Raw genomic sequence first — 18,551 nt, forward strand, 5'->3', positions numbered from 1 at the left:
CTGGCAACAGGAGCAAATTTAGCTCTGGCAGAGCCTTTTACCGAGAAGTGTACTGAAAACATGACGCGCCTATTCACATCCTTCTCGGAAGAAGATAACTGGCATTTGGCATATGCCCAACGTCTAACACAGAATTCCCGAGAACCTTTGCAATTTAGCAGCACATCTGATATGGAAACTTTCTCTGCTCAGTTCCTCGATCAGAAATTCCGATGGGAAAGTCTAGGTATCTTCCTCTCGGCTGTGAGCCGAGCAGCGATCGATATATCATTCTTCCCGCCATTGTTCAAAACCGAAAAGGATCAGTTCGTGCTTCGGAAGCTATCTACAAAATTGAGTGACCTTGCGTTAGACATTGCACTGTCGCTGGACTGCTTAAATGACCTACAACTGGTTTTACAGTATGAGAACTTTATTGTACACACTCATGTTGATGGGGACCAAAGTAAGAATTCCCCTTGATTCTATCCTTTCAAAATTCGCAGCTCACTGATAATCCAGGCTACCATTCATGGAGTAGACTTGGAGATGTTGTGTCGTCCATGTTTGCACTTGGCTACCATGAGAATGTTGAAAAGACAAAGCCACCAATCCCGACTTTTCTTGCTGAATTACGAAAGACAGCTTGGGCCACCACATACTCGGCGGACAAGAATGTGGCTATATTCCTTGGTCGCCCACCTCGGATGAGCAAGCGGTTCTGTCACTTTCAAGTACCTTTGACTCCGGCAAGCTCGGATCAGGTTTGGAACACGTCACACGTTGAGGACGAGGTCGTCAGATGGAAAGCAGACACGCCGATCTGTTATAGGTCAGGTATTCGGTGGGCGACCCTTTGTTCCGCCTTGAAAGAGGATATCCTCGAACTGCTCCGGTCAAAGCAGCGCGAGAATTTCAATCGGAAATCTAGGTAAGCTGGAGCCCTATAATGTGGGATCCCCTGGCTCATCCTAGTGTTTGACATAGTATCATCCGACAAAAAGCTGAAACTCAATGGGCAAACCTACCTCCTCGCTTCCGACTTTCGGGCACTTTGAAAGAATGCACTGGGGACGCGTTCGAACGTGACCTTCTAGCTAGCATACGCCTAGACCAACTACATGTTCTCTTTCTACTTCAGTTAGCGTTTCTCGATACCCTAACCGAGCCCGATCCATCTATACTCGACATCTCGGACCAAATGCTCTCCCTCGTAGTGGACACAATTCTTCTACGAGATCAACTGATTAACTCTGGAACAGGACTTGTCTGGAAGGTATGTCTATCCATTTCTAGGACTCAAATCTTCAATTGCTGGACTAAACCCTCGTCAGATCGCTCACTTTGGCCTCCCGGCTGCAGGGATTATCCTCCTTTCAATGTTGAAGCAACACCGCACATTAACCGAAGGAAAATCCTCATGGTCCAAAACAATACTCAATCTCGGTATCTTTGTCGCGCAGGTTCAGGTAGGGAGCATCGTTCGTCGTGGAGATCCAAACTACGCCTTGATATCCAAAGCGACACAGACTATCGAGCGCTTCCTTGATTCTATACACCGTGAAGGGATACAATCCCCGACCCAATTGCCGTCGCACCCTGGAGAAAATGGTGATTGGGCTGCATTTTTCAGCCAGGATCTGTGTGATTTCGAGACTGACTTTTGGGAGAACCTCGCATACCATCCTTCTTTGCTAGCTACGGACCATAGTTTGCCTCCAATATTGTAGGTGAGCACGGGGATGTACATAAATAAATAATATACCACGAAACTGTCGATTGATTTAAGTATGGGATCGAAATTACTAAAACCCCGTTTAAGAAAAAAACTACATTGAGGAGAAGGCATGATAGGCCTCGATTAACAAATCTATACTTTGGTATTCATCATCGATACTAAATTGTTTGAAGCATCCGTGGATGAATGACCTCATCTATATCTATAAGTATTTCATAGCACGTAGTAAGTAGGTAAAAGTATGTTCATTGGCTATCTCTCATAATCGAATCTTCACAATAAAAACTCCAGTCTAGTATACAATCAAGTAGCATATAAAAACGAGATCTAATAACGTCGAAGTCTGGCAATGTCTAGGTATCATAATCACGCTTTTTCCTTCTCTGTCATAACTGTATCACCAACATAAATCCTGGGCTGCGCTGAATCTTCATGGGTTACATCACTTACCCATCTTCGAGTCCCCTAGATCTCCTCATCTGGTTCCTGTGGGGTAGGTTCGCGGCCCACAAGATAATCTCGCATCGTAGACCACACACTAGGCTCTGGTTCAACAGGCGTATTCTGAACCTTATAAGGCTTATAACTTTTATCCATCGGGAGATCACCATCGACATCCAGACTTCGTGAATCATTCGAAGACGAGTCACTTAGGGTGGTGAAGTTAGTCCATTCGGACTTCTCCTTTGGCAACTTAGGGTCAATCGATCTCTTCTTTTGTGGGGGGGAAGTCATTCCCTCCTCTTCATCACCCTTATCCCTAGCCCGCTTGCGATTAGTATGTTCTATAGTACGTGTGAAAGGATCTAGATCAGGATTTTGAGGCGGAGATGGAACTTCCGTAGAAGCGGGCACATAGTAGCCAGGCTGTGGGCTATCTGGGATAGGGTCGTGAAGAACTCCGGGGGCAATCACGGGAGGAAGATCTGGAAGGAGACCAATACTAGGCTGAATGAGAGTAATAGGAGAAGTATGGACAGGAGAAGTGGGAATTGGGAGAGGAGAAGCGACAGGAGAAGGGACAGGGGAAGGGGAAGGGGCAGGGGCAGGGGCAGGAGAAGGAGCAGGAGCAGGAACAGGTGCACGAACAGGTGCATGAACAGGTGCACGAACAAGAGGACGGGCAGGAGCATTGGCACGGGCACGGGCACGGGCACGGGCACGGGCACGAGCAGCAGTAGGAGGACCAGAACGAAGAGGAACACGAGAAATAGGAATAGCTGGGTGAAGATCAGGAGCAGTGGTAAAAGCAAGAGGAAGAACAGGCATAGGAGCAGGAGCAGGAGCAGGAGCAGGAGCAAGTGGAGGCCTAGGGGCAAGGCCACCTGCAGGAGCAGGGAGAGGGAAAACTTCGGCAGTAGGATAATTAGGATCGACGAATCTCCATGTAGGATCAGTGAAGCGGTAATATCGAAGAATATCGAATAAACGCTCGGTAAGGTCCGCTGAATCTGGGACATGAGCGAGAACTAAAGCTGGGAACTCATTTCGCCTAGTGGTGAGTCTACGTCTGATATCAAATGCCTTCCTACCTTTGAATGCTGTGTTCCAGTGACCTCCCTTTTGAAGACAATCGTACAATACGGGATTATAGATCTCTCGAATCAAGTGGAGGACAGCCATTTGATCTCCAAAGTTTGTGGTCATATCGATACCAACTGCTGCCCAAAAGGGACCCTCAAACCTTGAGCTCATATTTAATCTCATATCGGTGATCACTCGAGCCATATTGGAAGATTTTGATGAGAGGTATAGACGTCTGACCGTTGGACTGTTGGGCTTGTTGGCTTATTAGATTGTGTTTTTGGATTGTATTCTTGACTTGTTGACTTGTTGACTTGGAATTGCTCTAGATGATTGGAAATAATGGTAGTTTGTGTGGGATTCTTCAACTGCTAAATACTCGAGAGACCCTTTGTGACTTTTTAGATTGTTGCAAGCTTGGCCTGAGTATTTTGGGAGACACAAAGGGATACATTCTATTCCAAGAACTCTCTTTTTAGAACAAAGCACCGCATTGATGAGAGAATTAGCAAACCTAGACAATGGCTTTATACCTATGAACTAATTAATGATATCACTTGCAAACTATTGTTGCTCTTAACATGGAACAAAGGAAGAGAGAGAAAGTGGTCAAGAATAACTCGAGACTCCATTTAGAGACAAAAGGACCAAACTCTTGAAACAGAATTGGAATGAAGTTATAGCCTATTTTTTAACCGTATGAAATCTTTAAATGGTCTTCTGCGTCGAAAGAAAATATTTCCCAAATAGGATCATCACAAAGACGATAGACCGTTTACATACGCCTGGTGCCATTAGTAGAATTTGTACGATATAACAGCATTAAGCTTGATTGTCAGCAGCCTAAACCCATGAGACCGAATTCGGAAACTAAGGCGCACAAAGTAATCTCAAAATTTGCTAATTGTCTATGATAGGATAATATTCACATCCTGCTGTGTAAAGAGTCGCCTGCGGGTGACCCCCAATGCTCAAAGGCAAGATACTCACATCAATAATAAGAGAGACAAAGTTTCTGAGGTCCCGGAGGACTGGATTAAGCACCTCAATCATTGCGGCAGTGCCAGCTAGATGATGGTGTGCCATATCGGCCGCGCACATAGACGATTGGTGTCTCAACAGGAGGTTTGCCAGGCTTCATGAAGGATTCGTCTCCTTGGGACCAGGAGCTTGCGTTGTCATTTTGCATGAATGCCTGTCACTGATGCCTTGGTATATCCTGATTGATTGTCTCATCTGCCGGGAAGCCCTTCATGAATGTAGGAACCCCTGCCGCACATATTATAGTAGCGATGACAAGCTGCGATCAACGTTGCTCAAGGTCTGCGATAGCGTGGAAGAATTCCTCGGGGCTTTGAAGTATGGAAGCAGCTCGTTATAGCTCCATCACTGGTCTCCAAGTATTCTAGCCTAGTCATTGTAGTCAGCTGCATCACCCCGACTCTAGCCACTAAAGTTGATCACGGTTCCCCTCCTAGGTCCTTGGGCCTCATCCACTCGGTTCTCGGATTTGAGCTGGGGCAGTGTCTTATAGGACCAGCCAATCTTGGAGCCAAGCAAAGAGAAGGGGTTTGGAAAGGCCTGAGCATTGGAATTTGTGGAGGGGTCATAGTCCGCCTCAAGAACAAGGATGCCGAGGGACGGGTTCCGTTGCTTAGGGCACTAGGCAACCACGCACTAAGGTTGTCAGCCCACCTATACAAAATTATAATCAGCCCCAGATGAAGGTGTCTCCGTGATTTGCTGGATTATCGAAGACCAACCTGACCGACCTTCGGATTGGGTTTGAGAAGAGAATCTAACCCCTCAGGTAATATTCAAACTTTCATATCCATAGTCATATATCTCCAAAGGTCACGACTTCACGAATAGAGTGCTGAGTAGAATCATGTGATCCGGGTATATCCGATGCTGACTGCAATCTTACACGCCCGGTTGTAGCAAATGCAGCAATCCGAAAGATTCACCTCCTTTTCAGCTTTACGAGAGAATCAAACGGGCAATCAGCCACATGTAATGAAACATACATTATATTTTCTAGTCTATTCCTTTACGACTAGGTTGTATGTCGCATGACTCAAAAGGCCGAGGCTTGGCCTACTCCGTACATGATCATCCTTCTTCCCCCGCATACGCTTTGACATGGTCGATTCAGCGATGATCGACGATTATTGTCAGACTCGGGTTGATTTTGAATTCGAATAATAACTGCTAACACTCTTTCGAGCCTCACTTTACGCTCTTTTCATCTATGTCGGTGGCGCTACAACTTACAAATGTAATATTATGGCGTCCTGTCCGTGACTTGGCCCCGGGTGCTATGATCCCGGTTGTCGTCTTAGTGCTGACGGGTGGTATAATGTGGCCGTCCTTAGACAAAGCCACAAGTTTACTTTGGGGCTGATCTGCAGCTGTGCTCACCCCACGGGGGAAGTTTGATCTCGTTTTATATTCTGTGGGGTAGCCAATTTTTCCTAGTTTCCCCCCTTAAGATTTTTGAAACACAAAGTCAGAGACCTCCTGAATCCGAAAGGCCACCAAGAAGCTCCTGACCATGGATGAAAAGTCGTCTGAGGGCGCTGCTCCTCACTATGAGCATGCAATCCCGGCTAATAAAGAGCTGGATGAGGCGGCCAACCCTGATGCACCTGAACGCCGCCAGGCTATCGGTATCAATATCGTTCAGAATCCGTTGACGGTAAGGCTACTACTGAAAGCCCCAATCTTTCATGGTCGTGTCGAGCATGAACGCTAACCATATTTATGCTTACAGCGCAGCTCTAAGGGGCAGGCTATCATCGATGCTCGGGCGTACGCTGAGTCGCATAATATGAGCGAGTACGCTGATCTATTTGGGCGGGCTGCTGTGGTTGCGCGGAGCCCCAAGGAATTTACATCGGCCGCTGAGATTGATGAAGAGGAACGCACCGCGCTCGCATACGAGAGGGACCATAAATGGCACGGTCCCTTTATGCTCTGGTACTCAATTGGGTTATGTGCTATCGGAGCCGCCACACAAGGATGGGATCAGACTGGATCCAACGGTGCCAACTTGTCCTTCCCTGAGGAATTTGGTATTGCCGGTAAAGGTAAAGATGAATGGATCGTGGGAATCGTCAACTCCATCATCTTCTTGACCGCTGGTCTCATGTAAGTCTACCACCAGTGAGGATAATTTTCCTTTTATCTTTCGCGACTGACCTTTTACATAGTGGTGCTTGGATTGTTGATCCACTTAATCACTACTTGGGCCGGCGAGGTGAGATTTTCGTCACTGCTCTCTGTCTCACTGCCACGCCAATTGGCTCTGGTTTTGCACAGTCATGGCAAGGGCTCTTTGCTGCACGCTTTGTGATGGGTATCGGAATTGGTGCAAAGAACGCCACAGTTCCCATTTATTCGGCTGAGATGGCTCCGGCTAGAACTAGAGGTGCTCTTGTTATGTTCTGGCAACTTTGGGTGGTAGCAGGTAGGTATCTCTCGTCTCCCGTCGAAAAACATAGCTAACCTCCAGTGCAGGTATTTTCTTGGGCTTTGCTGCCAACGTTATTGTCAAAGACGTCAAAGATATTGCTTGGCGTCTCCAACTTGGCTCCGCGTTTATCCCATCTTTCATCCTCGCCATTGGTATCTTTTTCTGCCCTGAGTCTCCTCGCTGGCTTATGAAGCACAACAGACACGCCGAAGGATTCAAGTCGATGTTGCGCTTGCGAGCTCATCCAATTATCGCTGCAAGAGATTTCTATTATTCATACGTTATTTATGAAGAGGAACTGAAGGAGGCCCGAGGCGCAGGCTATTTCTCCCGTCTGTGGGACTGTTTCGCCGTTCCAAGGATCAGACGGGCTAACTATGGTGCCTCCACTGTGATGATTGCGCAGCAAATGTGCGGTATCAATAGTACGTTCGGTCTCATCTCGTAATAGTAGCCAAAGCTAACACGTTTTAGTCATTTCGTTCTACAGCTCAACCATCTTCCGGGATGTCGGCTACACAGAAGACCAGGCCTTGTATGCGTCTCTTGGCTACGGTGCTATCCAGGTCGTGTCGACAATCCCTACTTTGTTCCTGATCGACACTAAAGGCCGAAGGACTTTGACTTTGATTGTGAGTTATTCTGGGATTTCTTAGGGGATGTTACTGACTCTTGTTCTTACGAAGACATTCCCCCTGATGTGCATCTTTCTGCTAGCCGGTGGTCTCTCGCTTTTGAACAAGACAGAGAACCATGCTGCGATGATTGCACCAGTTGCCTTGTAAGTTTAGTAATTATTTCCACATTATCCGAGTATAAGTCGATTGATCTCTTCAACTAGGTTTGTGTATCTGTTTACTATTGCCTACTCCCTAGGCGAAGGGCCAGTCGCTTTCCAATATTCTGCTGAGGTATTCCCAACCATTCAACGAGAACAAGGAATGGCGTGGGCTGTTTGCATCAACAACACTTTTGGTGAGTTTTCCAAACATTGAATCCACCAAGCGCTTCATTAACAGAACCTTCTCCAGCTGGCGTTCTTAGTCTAACTTTCCCTCGAATGATGACTGTGATGACCAAAACTGGTGCATGTAAGTTGACACTTCTAGATCCTAGTGTTGAAATTGCTCACCTTCGCTATAGTTGGCTTCTATGCTGGTCTTAACCTCATCGCTTGGTTTATGATTTTCTGCTTTGTCAGAGAGACCAAACAACTGACTCTGGAAGAATTGGATCGTAAGTTAAGTCTCGAATTTACATGACCATTTACTGACAATATTGCAGAGGTCTTCTCGGTGCCGACCAAGAAGTTCATTCACTATGAACTGACGGTGTGGCTTCCTTGGTGGATCAAGCGATATATCTTCAGACAAAACATTCAAAGACCACCCCAAATCATTGCATTGGGCGAAGGGGTCAGATAAATGCTCAGAGACTTCCATATGCTGGATATCTTCAGACTGTGACTGTTGGTTGGATCGATGCCTTTTCTACACTGGTAATTTGGTATTTTCAGTCACCTATTCCTACGGGGTAGAGTGATCTACATGGTAAACGCAAGAATTCCGGTCGTTACATATGCAGAATACACTTTTAGTAATGTTCCATGACTATTGAGGCCGTGATATCATACCTAGGTATCTATATCAGGTGCATGTAAGTAAACAAAGGGGATTCTTTGGCAGGAACGAACCAGGACATTTCGAAATTTCCTTTCCAACTGAGGCCAAAAGCACTCCCATCTCCAGGCCTATTCTTCAATTTGTATTTTCATATCTTTTCACTACATCATGGACCAAACATGGTCAGAATGGCAACATATGATCGAAGACATAGGGGAAGGGACAGCAAAACCAGAGGTTCCAAGCCAAATTCAATCACCTCCGTCCGGCATCTCACTGATTCCACTTCTTGAGACCGCCCATCATGTCTTCGAACAAGCGTTCAGGGTCAACGTACCTTTGATGCTTTGGCCAGAAGCCTGGTTCCCAGGGGATCATCGACTGTGCCCTGACTGGCTCCGGCCTTGGATTAAATTTCCTCAACACCAAGACGAGATGTGGAACAGAATTCTCCACGCGTCTGAGCTTGTCAATGCAACTATTTTTCCTCCGCAACCCACTATCCAACACACTGCTCAGCTCCTGCAATGGTACCCGGTGCATTCGGAGTACACTCTGAAGCAATTTGCACACAGAGCACTGGACGATTACCTCGGGAGTATTGTTAATTTTCTGGAACGTGAGGACACACTGCGGTACAGGTTCAGTGTCCGCGGACAACTGAACTTCGACCGCCCGCGTGATTGCTGCGTTTCTGTGGCGAAATTCGGATTCGAAGAGCCAGCGTACGCAGTGCTGTATATGCCATCATTTTGTCTGACTGTGCCCGAACTGGTTGCAGGGTTATGTGCGACATCACCGCTCAAATCCTTCCAAAAGGAGCCCAATACATTTGAGGAATACGCCATCGCCATAGTGGTTCATGCGATTGTTCGAATCTATTCAAGGATGATTGGTTCTGGACGCCGGTATGGGTATATTTATACAGGAGAGGCCTTGGTGTTTCTTCACATTCCTCTGGATAATTCCGGCGTTGTTGAATACTATCTGTGTGTGCCTGCTCAAGACGTCGCTTCTCATGGTTATGATTTGCATTCGAACTGGGTTCGCCGCACGGCTTTGGGCCAAGTTCTCGCTTTCACATTACAATCTTTAGCTGCAACCCCACCATCGCAGGAATGGCAGGATGCAGTTTGGCGAGGGTATCGCCCTCTCAAAGATGATTACTCAATTCTCATGCCTCAAGCCCCGGATGACATTCGACTCCACCCAGCACCACAGTTTATGTACGAAAACTCATTCTGGGCTAGATTTTGGGAGAATCTTCTGCGGGCAACCATACCAACTGGCCATTCTGAAGACTCTGGTTTACAGCCCTCCGAGTCGTCAGACGTTTGCACGCCTTACTGCACACAAGCATGCCTCCTTGGCACCTTTGAAAAGGATGTTTTGGATGAAGACTGTCCGAATGCTACTCAGCACGGCGTAGAAAGACACCAAATCAGCTCACAGGAGATCTGTGAGATGATGAATGACCAACTTCGGGCGAATCGGTATAGAGGATTCCAGCAGCTGCACATTGTCGGTCGAACCTGTTATCTGTTAAAAGCAACATTACTGTCTCATGGGTACACGATGTTGATAAAGGCCACCAGCATCAGCAGGTCGCACAGAATCAATGCTGAATTGAACAACTATAAGAATCTTATGTCGTTGCAGGGATCTCAAATTCCTGTATGTCTTGGGATATTTTCACCTACGATCCCATATTGGTATCATGGCATTCAAATGAACTACATGCTGCTCCTCAGTTGGTCTGGAATTCGAACGGATCAGCATGCCACTCTTGAAACTTCTCGGTTCCTTGAACAGGAGATGCGGAAACTTGAGAACAAACTTGAAGAACATGGAGCTATTCAGAAAGATGCAGCTTTCCGCAACGTGCTGTGGAATCCCATATCACAATCCTTTGTGATGATTGACTTGGAAGATTTGAAGTGGCTGACGAGCAGTGCAGAGAGTTCCGAGGGACATGGAAGCCAGCAGGTACAATCAAACACAAACTAAATCCGGTTCAGTGGCTACCTTGGAGATGTTGATAAGTAACTTTCGATTTGGGGCTCGCAAAAGATATTGTGAGTAAGAGTTGGTCGTGTTAGAAGGAAAGGCACCTTCAAAGAGTCTATATTTATGCCCAACGCTATCTTTATTCTGGGTGCCATCTTCCTTGCTGCCTGTAAGCCCCTTGAATCCTGTATAATATGGCTGCAGTGCGAGAAATCAAAATCAAAACTGGGATCACTCCAGATCAAAAGTCTAGCAGACATTTATTAGCATTGGACGATAAGTTTAAGGTTAGTCCACACCATGAATAAACATACCATATCAAACCACACACCACCAGCAAAGCTGGATTGACTTTTCCCCTGGCTCTTAAACCCAGCACTTTCATAAAAATTCACCAAGTAGTCATGCGCGATAAGAACAACCTTGCTCGCCCCAAAACACCCTCTCCCGAGATGCTCAAGGTACGCCCGGACGAGAGCTCTCCCAACCTTCTTGCCCTGGTATTGCGGCGAAATTGCAACAGAGTGAATTGCAATAGTATCGCCATACTTGTGGTTCCCGATTAACTCATCATTGACAAAGACAGGCTCATCATCCAGTGATCGCCAATTCTCCGGCATTGACATCGATCCGTCGGTGATACGTGTATAGGGAGAGCGGACTGCAATGACATGTCCAATGAGTGTAGGTGAAGCTGGGTCTTGCTGATTCTCAACAAAAAGTCCCAGGCATAGCTCCGGGCATGCTCCCAGGCGATAGCAGAACTTGGACTGTGTCAGAAGAAACAATCCTAGGAATTGCTCATTTAGCTCAGGCTCTAGCTTACTTTTTCCTCAGAGCATCGTTCTGCCTCTATAAAGGCTTCCTCAACAGCTACGCAGATCTTCACATCTTCCTTGTTCAGAGTTCGGGTGAAGGCATTGGTTCCGCCGAGGCTTGGAATGTGGATGTTGGTCTGGTTCATGGTGCGATGCTTATATTAACTTGTGAAAACAGGTAATAAATATGTAAACAAAAATGAAGGTAATGCAACATGTAAGCCAAAGAAATAGAATCAATTGCCCTTTTAATGAGTCAAGGCGATTTCTATATCGGCGGGTGGAGTAAGACAAACCGGAGTATTCGGACCGGAGTGTTCGGCGTGAGCAGCCCCGTGGAGAATCGCGATAGTCGATCGCTACGGAAAATGCGGAATCCGGAGCAAAAGTGGATATTGAACGTTATTGATTTGATGCATCAGTTGCAGATAATAATCAAGAACTTCACGCCCTATTAACTACACCGCTACTGTGAATGTAACAGATAGCATGCAATATATTGTGGTCAATTCTCGCGTATATCGTTCCCTAGAACTCATGGTATCCACTATATATCTTACATAGCTATGGCGGATGCATTGAATATGCAGTTCATTTTTTTGCTGACCCTTGGGGCGTCGTTGGTCACAAGATAAGGAACTGGTCTCACATTTATAGCGAAGTGGATCGGAGATGAGATAATGTACAAATTAACCTAGTAATATTACATGCTGTCGCTTCCAGCCATTCAGAGTTTCGCCAACAAAGACTCAACAAACGTGCGCAGTCCATCCAGCGGCACGTCCTCCTTCACGTCCAGCCGACGGCACTGCACCTCCAAGGTCTGCTTCTTCTTCCACCCATTGCCAACAACAACAATAACAGGGTATCCAATCAAATCTGCATCACCCAGTTTCCAGCCCATACCCTTGTCCCGGTCATCGAGAATAACATCGACTGGCGCTGCGGCATCACCGGCAAGACTGTCATACACCTGATCCGCAACAGTCTCTAGCCCCTTTCCCGAGACTACCACAACCTCGTAAGGTGCTATAGCACGCGGCCAATTGAGTCCCTTGGAATCAGCAAGTCGGTTCGCAACTGCAGAGATCATACGCGAGACACCGATACCGTGACATCCCATCTGCATCGGCACGATTTTTTCCTTGGCGGAAGATTTCGCAACTACCTCCGAAGAACCATCGAGGAGAGCAGAATTGACAGAAACAGAAGCATTAAGAACTTCGCTGTATCGCGTTCCCAAGTGGAATGTGTGTCCTAGTTCCACGGCAGAGTGACTAGTTAACGATCCATGCGCACACTGTGAACATTGGTCCCCGTTATGGACGCGGACTAGGCTGAGTTTGTTTGAAGTCCCGGGGAATCGGTCCAGCTTAGAGTAATCTATGTCCGAGGCTGTGCAACCAACTTCTTGGAGAAGATCGCTCAGCGGCGGGCGCTGGTATACTCGAACCTGCGAGTCGTATAGATCCAAAACCCGCGGCTTGTGTGTGGATGACTTGTTTGCCTTTACATGGGCGGTCCATCGCTGTAGTGGGTTCTCCACGCTCAGATCGAGGTCAATACCAGCGGCGGTCGCTACCGCCTTGACGGCGTGTGAGTTGACATGGCGCTCAACGGGCTCTGTCGCGCCGTCCTGCATCGAGAATTTCGGGTGCCAGCTCCGCACGATGGTGTTGTTATCGTGAGAGATGGCCATCCACATGCCAGTTGAGATTGTCGGTCCACCTTCGACAAGTGTATCATCTGTCTGGAAGCCAGGTGTCGTGTTCTGTTCGGATTCCTGAGAGCTGTGCGTTTTGCCATCTGCGAGCTCTTCGTTATAGACATGGTCACAGTGCGAGCAGCTGATCACCTCGTCCTCGCCCTTCGGGCTGATGAAGTGGTACTCATGGCTCAAGGAGCCGCCCATATTTCCCGAGTCTGCTGCCGCGACTAAGTAGGGAATCTTGAGTTCATTGAACAATTGGGTGTAGGCATTTTTGACTGCATCATATGTTTTCAGTGCTTCGCTGACACTATAGTCGAATGTATAGAGGTCTTTCATGATAAACTCTCGCCCACGAAGCAGGCCCTGTCTGGGCCGGGCCTCATCTCTGTACTTTCGTGCTTCATTTGTCATTTCGTCAGTGAGTTTTAGAAATAAAATACAAACAAGGAGCCTCACAGATTTGATAGACCCGCAGAGGCAGGCTCTTGTATGATGTTGTCAGATTCCCTACAAGGGTTGTAATCTCTTCCTCGTGTGTTGGGGCTAAGAGAAATGGGGTGTCTTTCCGATCATTAAAGCGGAATAGCTATGATCCATGTTAGTGACATTATGCAAGACACTGGGTATGATTAACCTACTTCTGAGCCGTCGGTCAGTCTGCCAGACTGCCCCCAGAGCTCTTGCGAGGATATTGAGGACAAAGAGACCTTGGATGCGCCTAAATTTGCTTTAGTTGCCATCCCATGTAAATGCAGGGTATACCACATACCAAGTGAGCGCATATGTTTGTCAATCAGACGCTCAAGCTTATCTTGAACACGTAGACCAAGCGGGAGCATATGAAATATGCCAGAATACGCCTGGAGGGCTGTCAGGGATATTTACTTGAATATAAAAGATGCGAATGCTCACCTGTCTGAGAAAGCCACCTCGGACTAGCAGGTCATTGGCATCCTCTGGATCTCTGTTAACATCTGGTGATAGTCAATTCCTATCGGGTTTCTGAATGGCGTACCCTTTTCACCATCAACGGGCTTCTTGGAAATTCCACCAGTAGGGATCCAGATATTTGAAACCCGGCTTCTTCCATCAACCTACATCGAGTCAGTACTCACGATCAACCACATTCAATCGATCTTTTGGAAGCACGTACGTGAAGATTGCATTGCTGAACGCGCAGGCTCAACGCTAGCCGCCGCCCGACTATGCGCCCTGATAGAGGTCGTAGCCTAGAAAGCATCGATCAAGATGACTAAAGGCGTTGAAAACTATTATTCTCGCAATTGAACTGCTGGCTAAACACAAAATAAATTGTAGAGCAAGCCGAGAGTCTCCCTTCTCCGGTGTTTCTTATCGGGCTGGTCCGAGCGCCCCGATAACCCGCCGCAAAAGATTTCTCCGTTTAATTTTCTTTCTTTCATCAGTCGACCCCAAACACATCACAACATGGCTACAGGGAAAGGAAAGCGCTCCTCGGGCGCTAATGAGAATGCTCCCGCGACGAGCGTCTCAGCTCCCGCCGCGGAAACTCTGCCATTCATGCCGGACGAGAGCGCCTTCGCAGGCCTACGACAGAAAATCGAACAGCGTTTGAAGAACCAGAATCAGAGCACCGGGAAGGGCAAGAAGGATAACACCAAGCCATCGGCACCTGCTGCTAATGCGTCTGCCAATAAAGGAAAACCATCTCCCGCCAAGCCCGGCCGGAATCAGGATTCTGCGCAAGGCAAGAAGCGGGATCGCAACGGCGAGGTGATTGCTCGAGAGCAGAACAAGGGTGGATTTACCAAGCAAGAAAAGCCTAAGGTCAGCAAGAAGAGCAATGACGACGAAACACTGCGCCAAGAAATCTTAGCTATGGGTGGTACTGAGGAGGATCTTGATCTTCTTGCTGGTGTCGACTCTGAGTCTGAAGTTGAGGGCGAGTCCGGCAAGGTTGATGATGATCTTCGGAAGCAGCTCTCTAGCATGTTGGAGGCTTCCGGCCACGTCGTGCCTGAGGATCTAGCAGATGACGAAGTCGAAGACGTCGAAGAGGAAATTGAGAGTGAGGACGATGTGGAGGACAGCGAGGATAATGCAGAGAGCAGCGGGCCAGAATCCGATATCGAGGAAGCCCCCGCCCCTAAGACAAAGCAGTCTGAATCTGTGGTGCCTAAGGAGTATTTGAAGCTGGTAAGTTGTGGACCGGCCTAGCACCACAACGCTTTTTGCTAACGTGATCGTGATAGAACGTTCTTCCTCGCTCCGATTGGTACAATATCCCTATGCCCTCCTCCGCCGGCGACACGAAACATATGAACGCCTTGCCCCGCCACCTTATGGAGCGCGTTCACGAGCTGGCCAACAAATTGCTACAGGAAGAAAATGAGGAGTATGCGGCTGCTCAGAGGGCATCTGCTTCTTCTTCCCACAAGTTCTACTCGACCATCATGACGTCTGGTACCCTGAGCGATAAAATTTCCGCGTTGACTCTTAACGTTCAAGAGTCGCCTCTACACAACACCAAGGCACTCGAGACTTTGATTGGTCTCGGAAAAAAGCGTAGCCGTGCGCAGGCAGTTGAAGTGCTGCGATCATTGAAGGATATGTTCGCGCAGGGTACCTTGTTGCCCAGTGACCGACGATTGAAGTCTTTCACCAATCAGCCTGGGCTCGTCGCTGCATTCCAAGGCGCCGGTGGGCGATGGAACGAGAAAGACCCTCTTCCAGGTGGTTTGAAAAAGAGCGAGCTGATTGTCTGGGCCTTTGAAAACATTGTAAAAGATCAATTCTTCGAAGTCATCAAGATTCTCGAGATTTGGTGCAATGACGAGATCGAATTCTCACGGACTCGGGCCGTCAGTTATGTCTACGAACTTCTCAAGGAGAAGCCCGAGCAGGAGACTAATCTTCTGCGACTTTTGGTCAATAAGCTTGGAGACCCAGGAAAGAAAATTGCCTCTCGGGCATCATACCTGTTGCTGCAACTCATGCAGTCGCATCCTATGATGAAGCCGATCATCATCAAGTCGGTGGAGGAGGTGCTGTTCCGGCCTGGCCAGAGTTCCCATGCCAAGTACTATGCTGTGATCACCCTGAACCAGACCATCTTGAGACTGAAGGAAGAAAAGGTTGCCGCTCAGCTTCTGGACATCTACTTTGGACTGTTCCTCGTGCTTTTGAAGCCCTCCCACCAGGGGAAGCCTGCTTCCAACGGGAAGCCTGCTCCCAAGGGGAAATACAACAAGCATGGAAAGGGATCGAAGGGCAAAGGCGACGACGATGCTGCCAAGGGACAGGCCCAGGACGACGAAATGCGGGAGAAGCTCATTTCTGGAGTTTTGACTGGTGTCAACCGTGCTTATCCTTTCACTGACTCTGATTCCGAACGGTATGTATTCTTTTTCGTCCTCTATTTCTTCATGCAATGTACTAACTCTTACTAGCATGTCGAAGCATCTCGACACCTTGTTCCGTATCACACACTCCTCGAACTTCAACACCAGCATCCAAGCTCTCATGCTGATTCAACAGCTCACGGTGTCTAACCAAGTCTCCGGCGATCGCTTCTACCGCACCCTGTACGAGTCCTTGCTCGACCCCCGCGTTGCCACCTCATCAAAGCAATCTCTCTACCTCAACCTCCTGTATAAGTCTCTCAAGAATGATCTGAACGTTCGACGAGTCAAGGCATTCGTCAAACGTCTTGTCCAAGTGCTCGGAATGCACCAGCCCTCTTTCGTGTGCGGTGTCTTCTTCATGATCCGTGAGCTCGAGAAGACCTTCACAGGCCTCTCGTCCTTGGTCGATCAGCCAGAGGAAAACGATGATGATGACGAAGAGGTCTTCCGTGACGTCCTCGATGAGGATGATGAACAGCCGGAACAAGCTCCCGTTGTCGAAGCCAAGAAGCAGAACAACGTATACGACCCCCGCAAGCGAGACCCGGAGCACAGCAATGCCGACCGCAGCTGTCTTTGGGAACTGCTGCCTTTCACCACTCACTTCCATCCTTCAGTCTCCCTTAACGCTACCAATCTGCTTGAGCACAACCCCATGAGTGGCAAGCCCGATCTGACTTTGCACACTCTCACTCACTTCCTTGACCGCTTCGTGTACCGCACGCCCAAGGCCAACGCCAGCTCCCGCGGTGCTTCTATCATGCAGCCCCTGGGTGGGGGTGAAGCCGTCGACCGGTTGGTGGAGGCAGGCAAGAAGACACAAAACCAGATCCCGCTCAACACCGAAGCCTTCTGGAAGAAGAAGGCGGACGATGTTGCCGCGGAGGATGTCTTCTTCCACGAATACTTCACTCGTGTCAACAAGGACAAGGAGAAGGTGCGTTCCAAGAAGAGCAAGGACGTTGACGCCGAAGATCAGTCCGACGAAGGTCTCAGTGGGGATGAGGACGAGATCTGGAAAGCGCTCGTCGATTCTCGCCCCGAGTTGGAAGCCGACGAGGACAGCGACGACGATTTGGACATGTCCGATTTGGAATCTGCCTTGGGCTCCGACGAAGACGAGGAAGGCGCGGACGAGGAAGACTCCGATGGCGGCGTCATCTTCAACGACGAGTCCGATGTTCCTTCCGACGAGGAAATGGCCGAGTTCAGCGAGCCCGAGGAAGCCGCGCCCCCAGCCAAGAGCAAGAAGGCCGCCAAGAAGCCCTCCAAGGAAGCCGAGGAGGACTCCGACGACTTCGATATGGATGTCTCGGACGACGATGCCTTCATCGACAGCGACGAGGACCTGCCATCGGATATCGAATTGGGTGGAGTCGATCTCGAAGAGCCCTCAAAGCCCGCCGATGCTGCGGCTCCCGAGTCGAACCGCAGCAAGCGCCGCAAGCTCAAGCAGCTGCCCACTTTCGCCTCCGCGGAAGACTACGCTGCGCTGCTGGAGGACGAAGACGAGGGAATGTAATCTGTTTATTCTTGCACAAAGAGAGTTCGATTATTTCTTACCCCCCGTGGGGGCCAAAATTCCTGTTTTGCATCTGGAGTTGTTACAGGCTGCACACATTCTGCTTTTTTTATTATTCCTCTTTTTTCATTGTCATCTATATCTATGCTATCCACTATCTATTCCGTCTCTGGACGTTGCAGTCAATACAAGCTCTTTGGAATATGCCCAGGACCTAGACCTAACAAGCCTGCCGATCTAAAGCCAACTGTTACCCCTCTCTAGGCAAAAAAAGTACGCAGTCCTATAGGACAGCTCTGGTCCAATCACAGGAGTACGCTTTATACTGCTGGTGAAATTGGGTTTCAGCAATGTCGCAAGGGATACCAAGTACCCCGTACATAGGAACTATCTCAAAATGTATTATACAAAATATCGTGCATCATAATGTCATAATGTATATAGAAAACCTGGTATTAAATACAGAGGGCATCTAAATAAGCTCAGATCTTGTGTGGCTTGAAAGCGCCAAAATCCCTCGAAACTATACGGAGTACGCCGAGTGGACCTTGATGCCATCGCTGCGGGTTCGCACGCAAGAGCGGCTGCTGGGGCCGAGGGCTAGAACATTTAATGTTTAATATGGTTCATTTACTGTTTTTGTATGTTGACTATGCTAGGTATGGTACAATACATATCACATGTTACTCAATGGCATGGGCGCATACAACGTATACAAAGTAGTTCATGCTTGAAGGCTTCCAGGCAAGGGCCCCTGGCCCCCGGGGGGCCA

At 48.3% G+C, this 18,551-nt stretch overlaps 7 protein-coding genes across 7 annotated transcripts; 4 read left to right on the forward strand and 3 right to left on the reverse strand.

Moving 5' to 3' along the window:
- Nucleotides 1–60: 60 nt before the first annotated feature.
- On the forward strand, nt 61–1,709 carry PEX2_101020 (fungal specific transcription factor domain-containing protein; the record flags this gene model as incomplete). The annotated part of the gene is made up of 4 exons (XM_016747372.1): nt 61–445; nt 502–910; nt 967–1,255; nt 1,314–1,709. 4 exons carry the CDS (start codon nt 61–63, stop codon nt 1,707–1,709), a joined length of 1,479 nt encoding a protein of 492 aa, XP_016601847.1.
- A 473-nt stretch (nt 1,710–2,182) lies between these two features.
- Nucleotides 2,183–3,445, reverse strand: PEX2_101030 (uncharacterized protein; the record flags this gene model as incomplete). Its single annotated transcript, XM_016747373.1, has 1 exon — nt 2,183–3,445. The coding sequence occupies one exon, from the start codon at nt 3,443–3,445 to the stop codon at nt 2,183–2,185; it is 1,263 nt and encodes a 420-aa protein (XP_016601848.1).
- A 2,350-nt stretch (nt 3,446–5,795) lies between these two features.
- PEX2_101040 (Major facilitator superfamily domain, general substrate transporter) lies at nt 5,796–8,140 on the forward strand (the record flags this gene model as incomplete). Its single annotated transcript, XM_016747374.1, has 10 exons — nt 5,796–5,939; nt 6,015–6,391; nt 6,454–6,710; nt 6,761–7,141; nt 7,191–7,348; nt 7,403–7,497; nt 7,558–7,691; nt 7,748–7,807; nt 7,860–7,952; nt 8,001–8,140. 10 exons carry the CDS (start codon nt 5,796–5,798, stop codon nt 8,138–8,140), a joined length of 1,839 nt encoding a protein of 612 aa, XP_016601849.1.
- A 366-nt stretch (nt 8,141–8,506) lies between these two features.
- On the forward strand, nt 8,507–10,345 carry PEX2_101050 (uncharacterized protein; the record flags this gene model as incomplete). Its single annotated transcript, XM_016747375.1, has 1 exon — nt 8,507–10,345. The coding sequence occupies one exon, from the start codon at nt 8,507–8,509 to the stop codon at nt 10,343–10,345; it is 1,839 nt and encodes a 612-aa protein (XP_016601850.1).
- A 231-nt stretch (nt 10,346–10,576) lies between these two features.
- On the reverse strand, nt 10,577–11,309 carry PEX2_101060 (Acyl-CoA N-acyltransferase; the record flags this gene model as incomplete). The annotated part of the gene is made up of 3 exons (XM_016747376.1): nt 10,577–10,594; nt 10,660–11,115; nt 11,172–11,309. The coding sequence occupies 3 exons, from the start codon at nt 11,307–11,309 to the stop codon at nt 10,577–10,579; spliced, it is 612 nt and encodes a 203-aa protein (XP_016601851.1).
- Nucleotides 11,310–11,890: 581 nt separating this feature from the next.
- Nucleotides 11,891–14,114, reverse strand: PEX2_101070 (putative proline--tRNA ligase AIM10; the record flags this gene model as incomplete). The annotated part of the gene is made up of 7 exons (XM_016747377.1): nt 11,891–13,272; nt 13,331–13,460; nt 13,513–13,592; nt 13,644–13,734; nt 13,787–13,830; nt 13,890–13,968; nt 14,028–14,114. 7 exons carry the CDS (start codon nt 14,112–14,114, stop codon nt 11,891–11,893), a joined length of 1,893 nt encoding a protein of 630 aa, XP_016601852.1.
- A 206-nt stretch (nt 14,115–14,320) lies between these two features.
- Nucleotides 14,321–17,779, forward strand: PEX2_101080 (RNA-binding ribosome biosynthesis protein MAK21; the record flags this gene model as incomplete). The annotated part of the gene is made up of 3 exons (XM_016747378.1): nt 14,321–15,049; nt 15,106–16,247; nt 16,303–17,779. The coding sequence occupies 3 exons, from the start codon at nt 14,321–14,323 to the stop codon at nt 17,777–17,779; spliced, it is 3,348 nt and encodes a 1,115-aa protein (XP_016601853.1).
- Nucleotides 17,780–18,551: the final 772 nt, after the last annotated feature.

Source organism: Penicillium expansum (genome assembly GCF_000769745.1).
Source record: "Penicillium expansum strain MD-8 chromosome Unknown contig355, whole genome shotgun sequence".
In the NCBI taxonomy this organism is placed as follows: domain Eukaryota; kingdom Fungi; phylum Ascomycota; class Eurotiomycetes; order Eurotiales; family Aspergillaceae; genus Penicillium; species Penicillium expansum.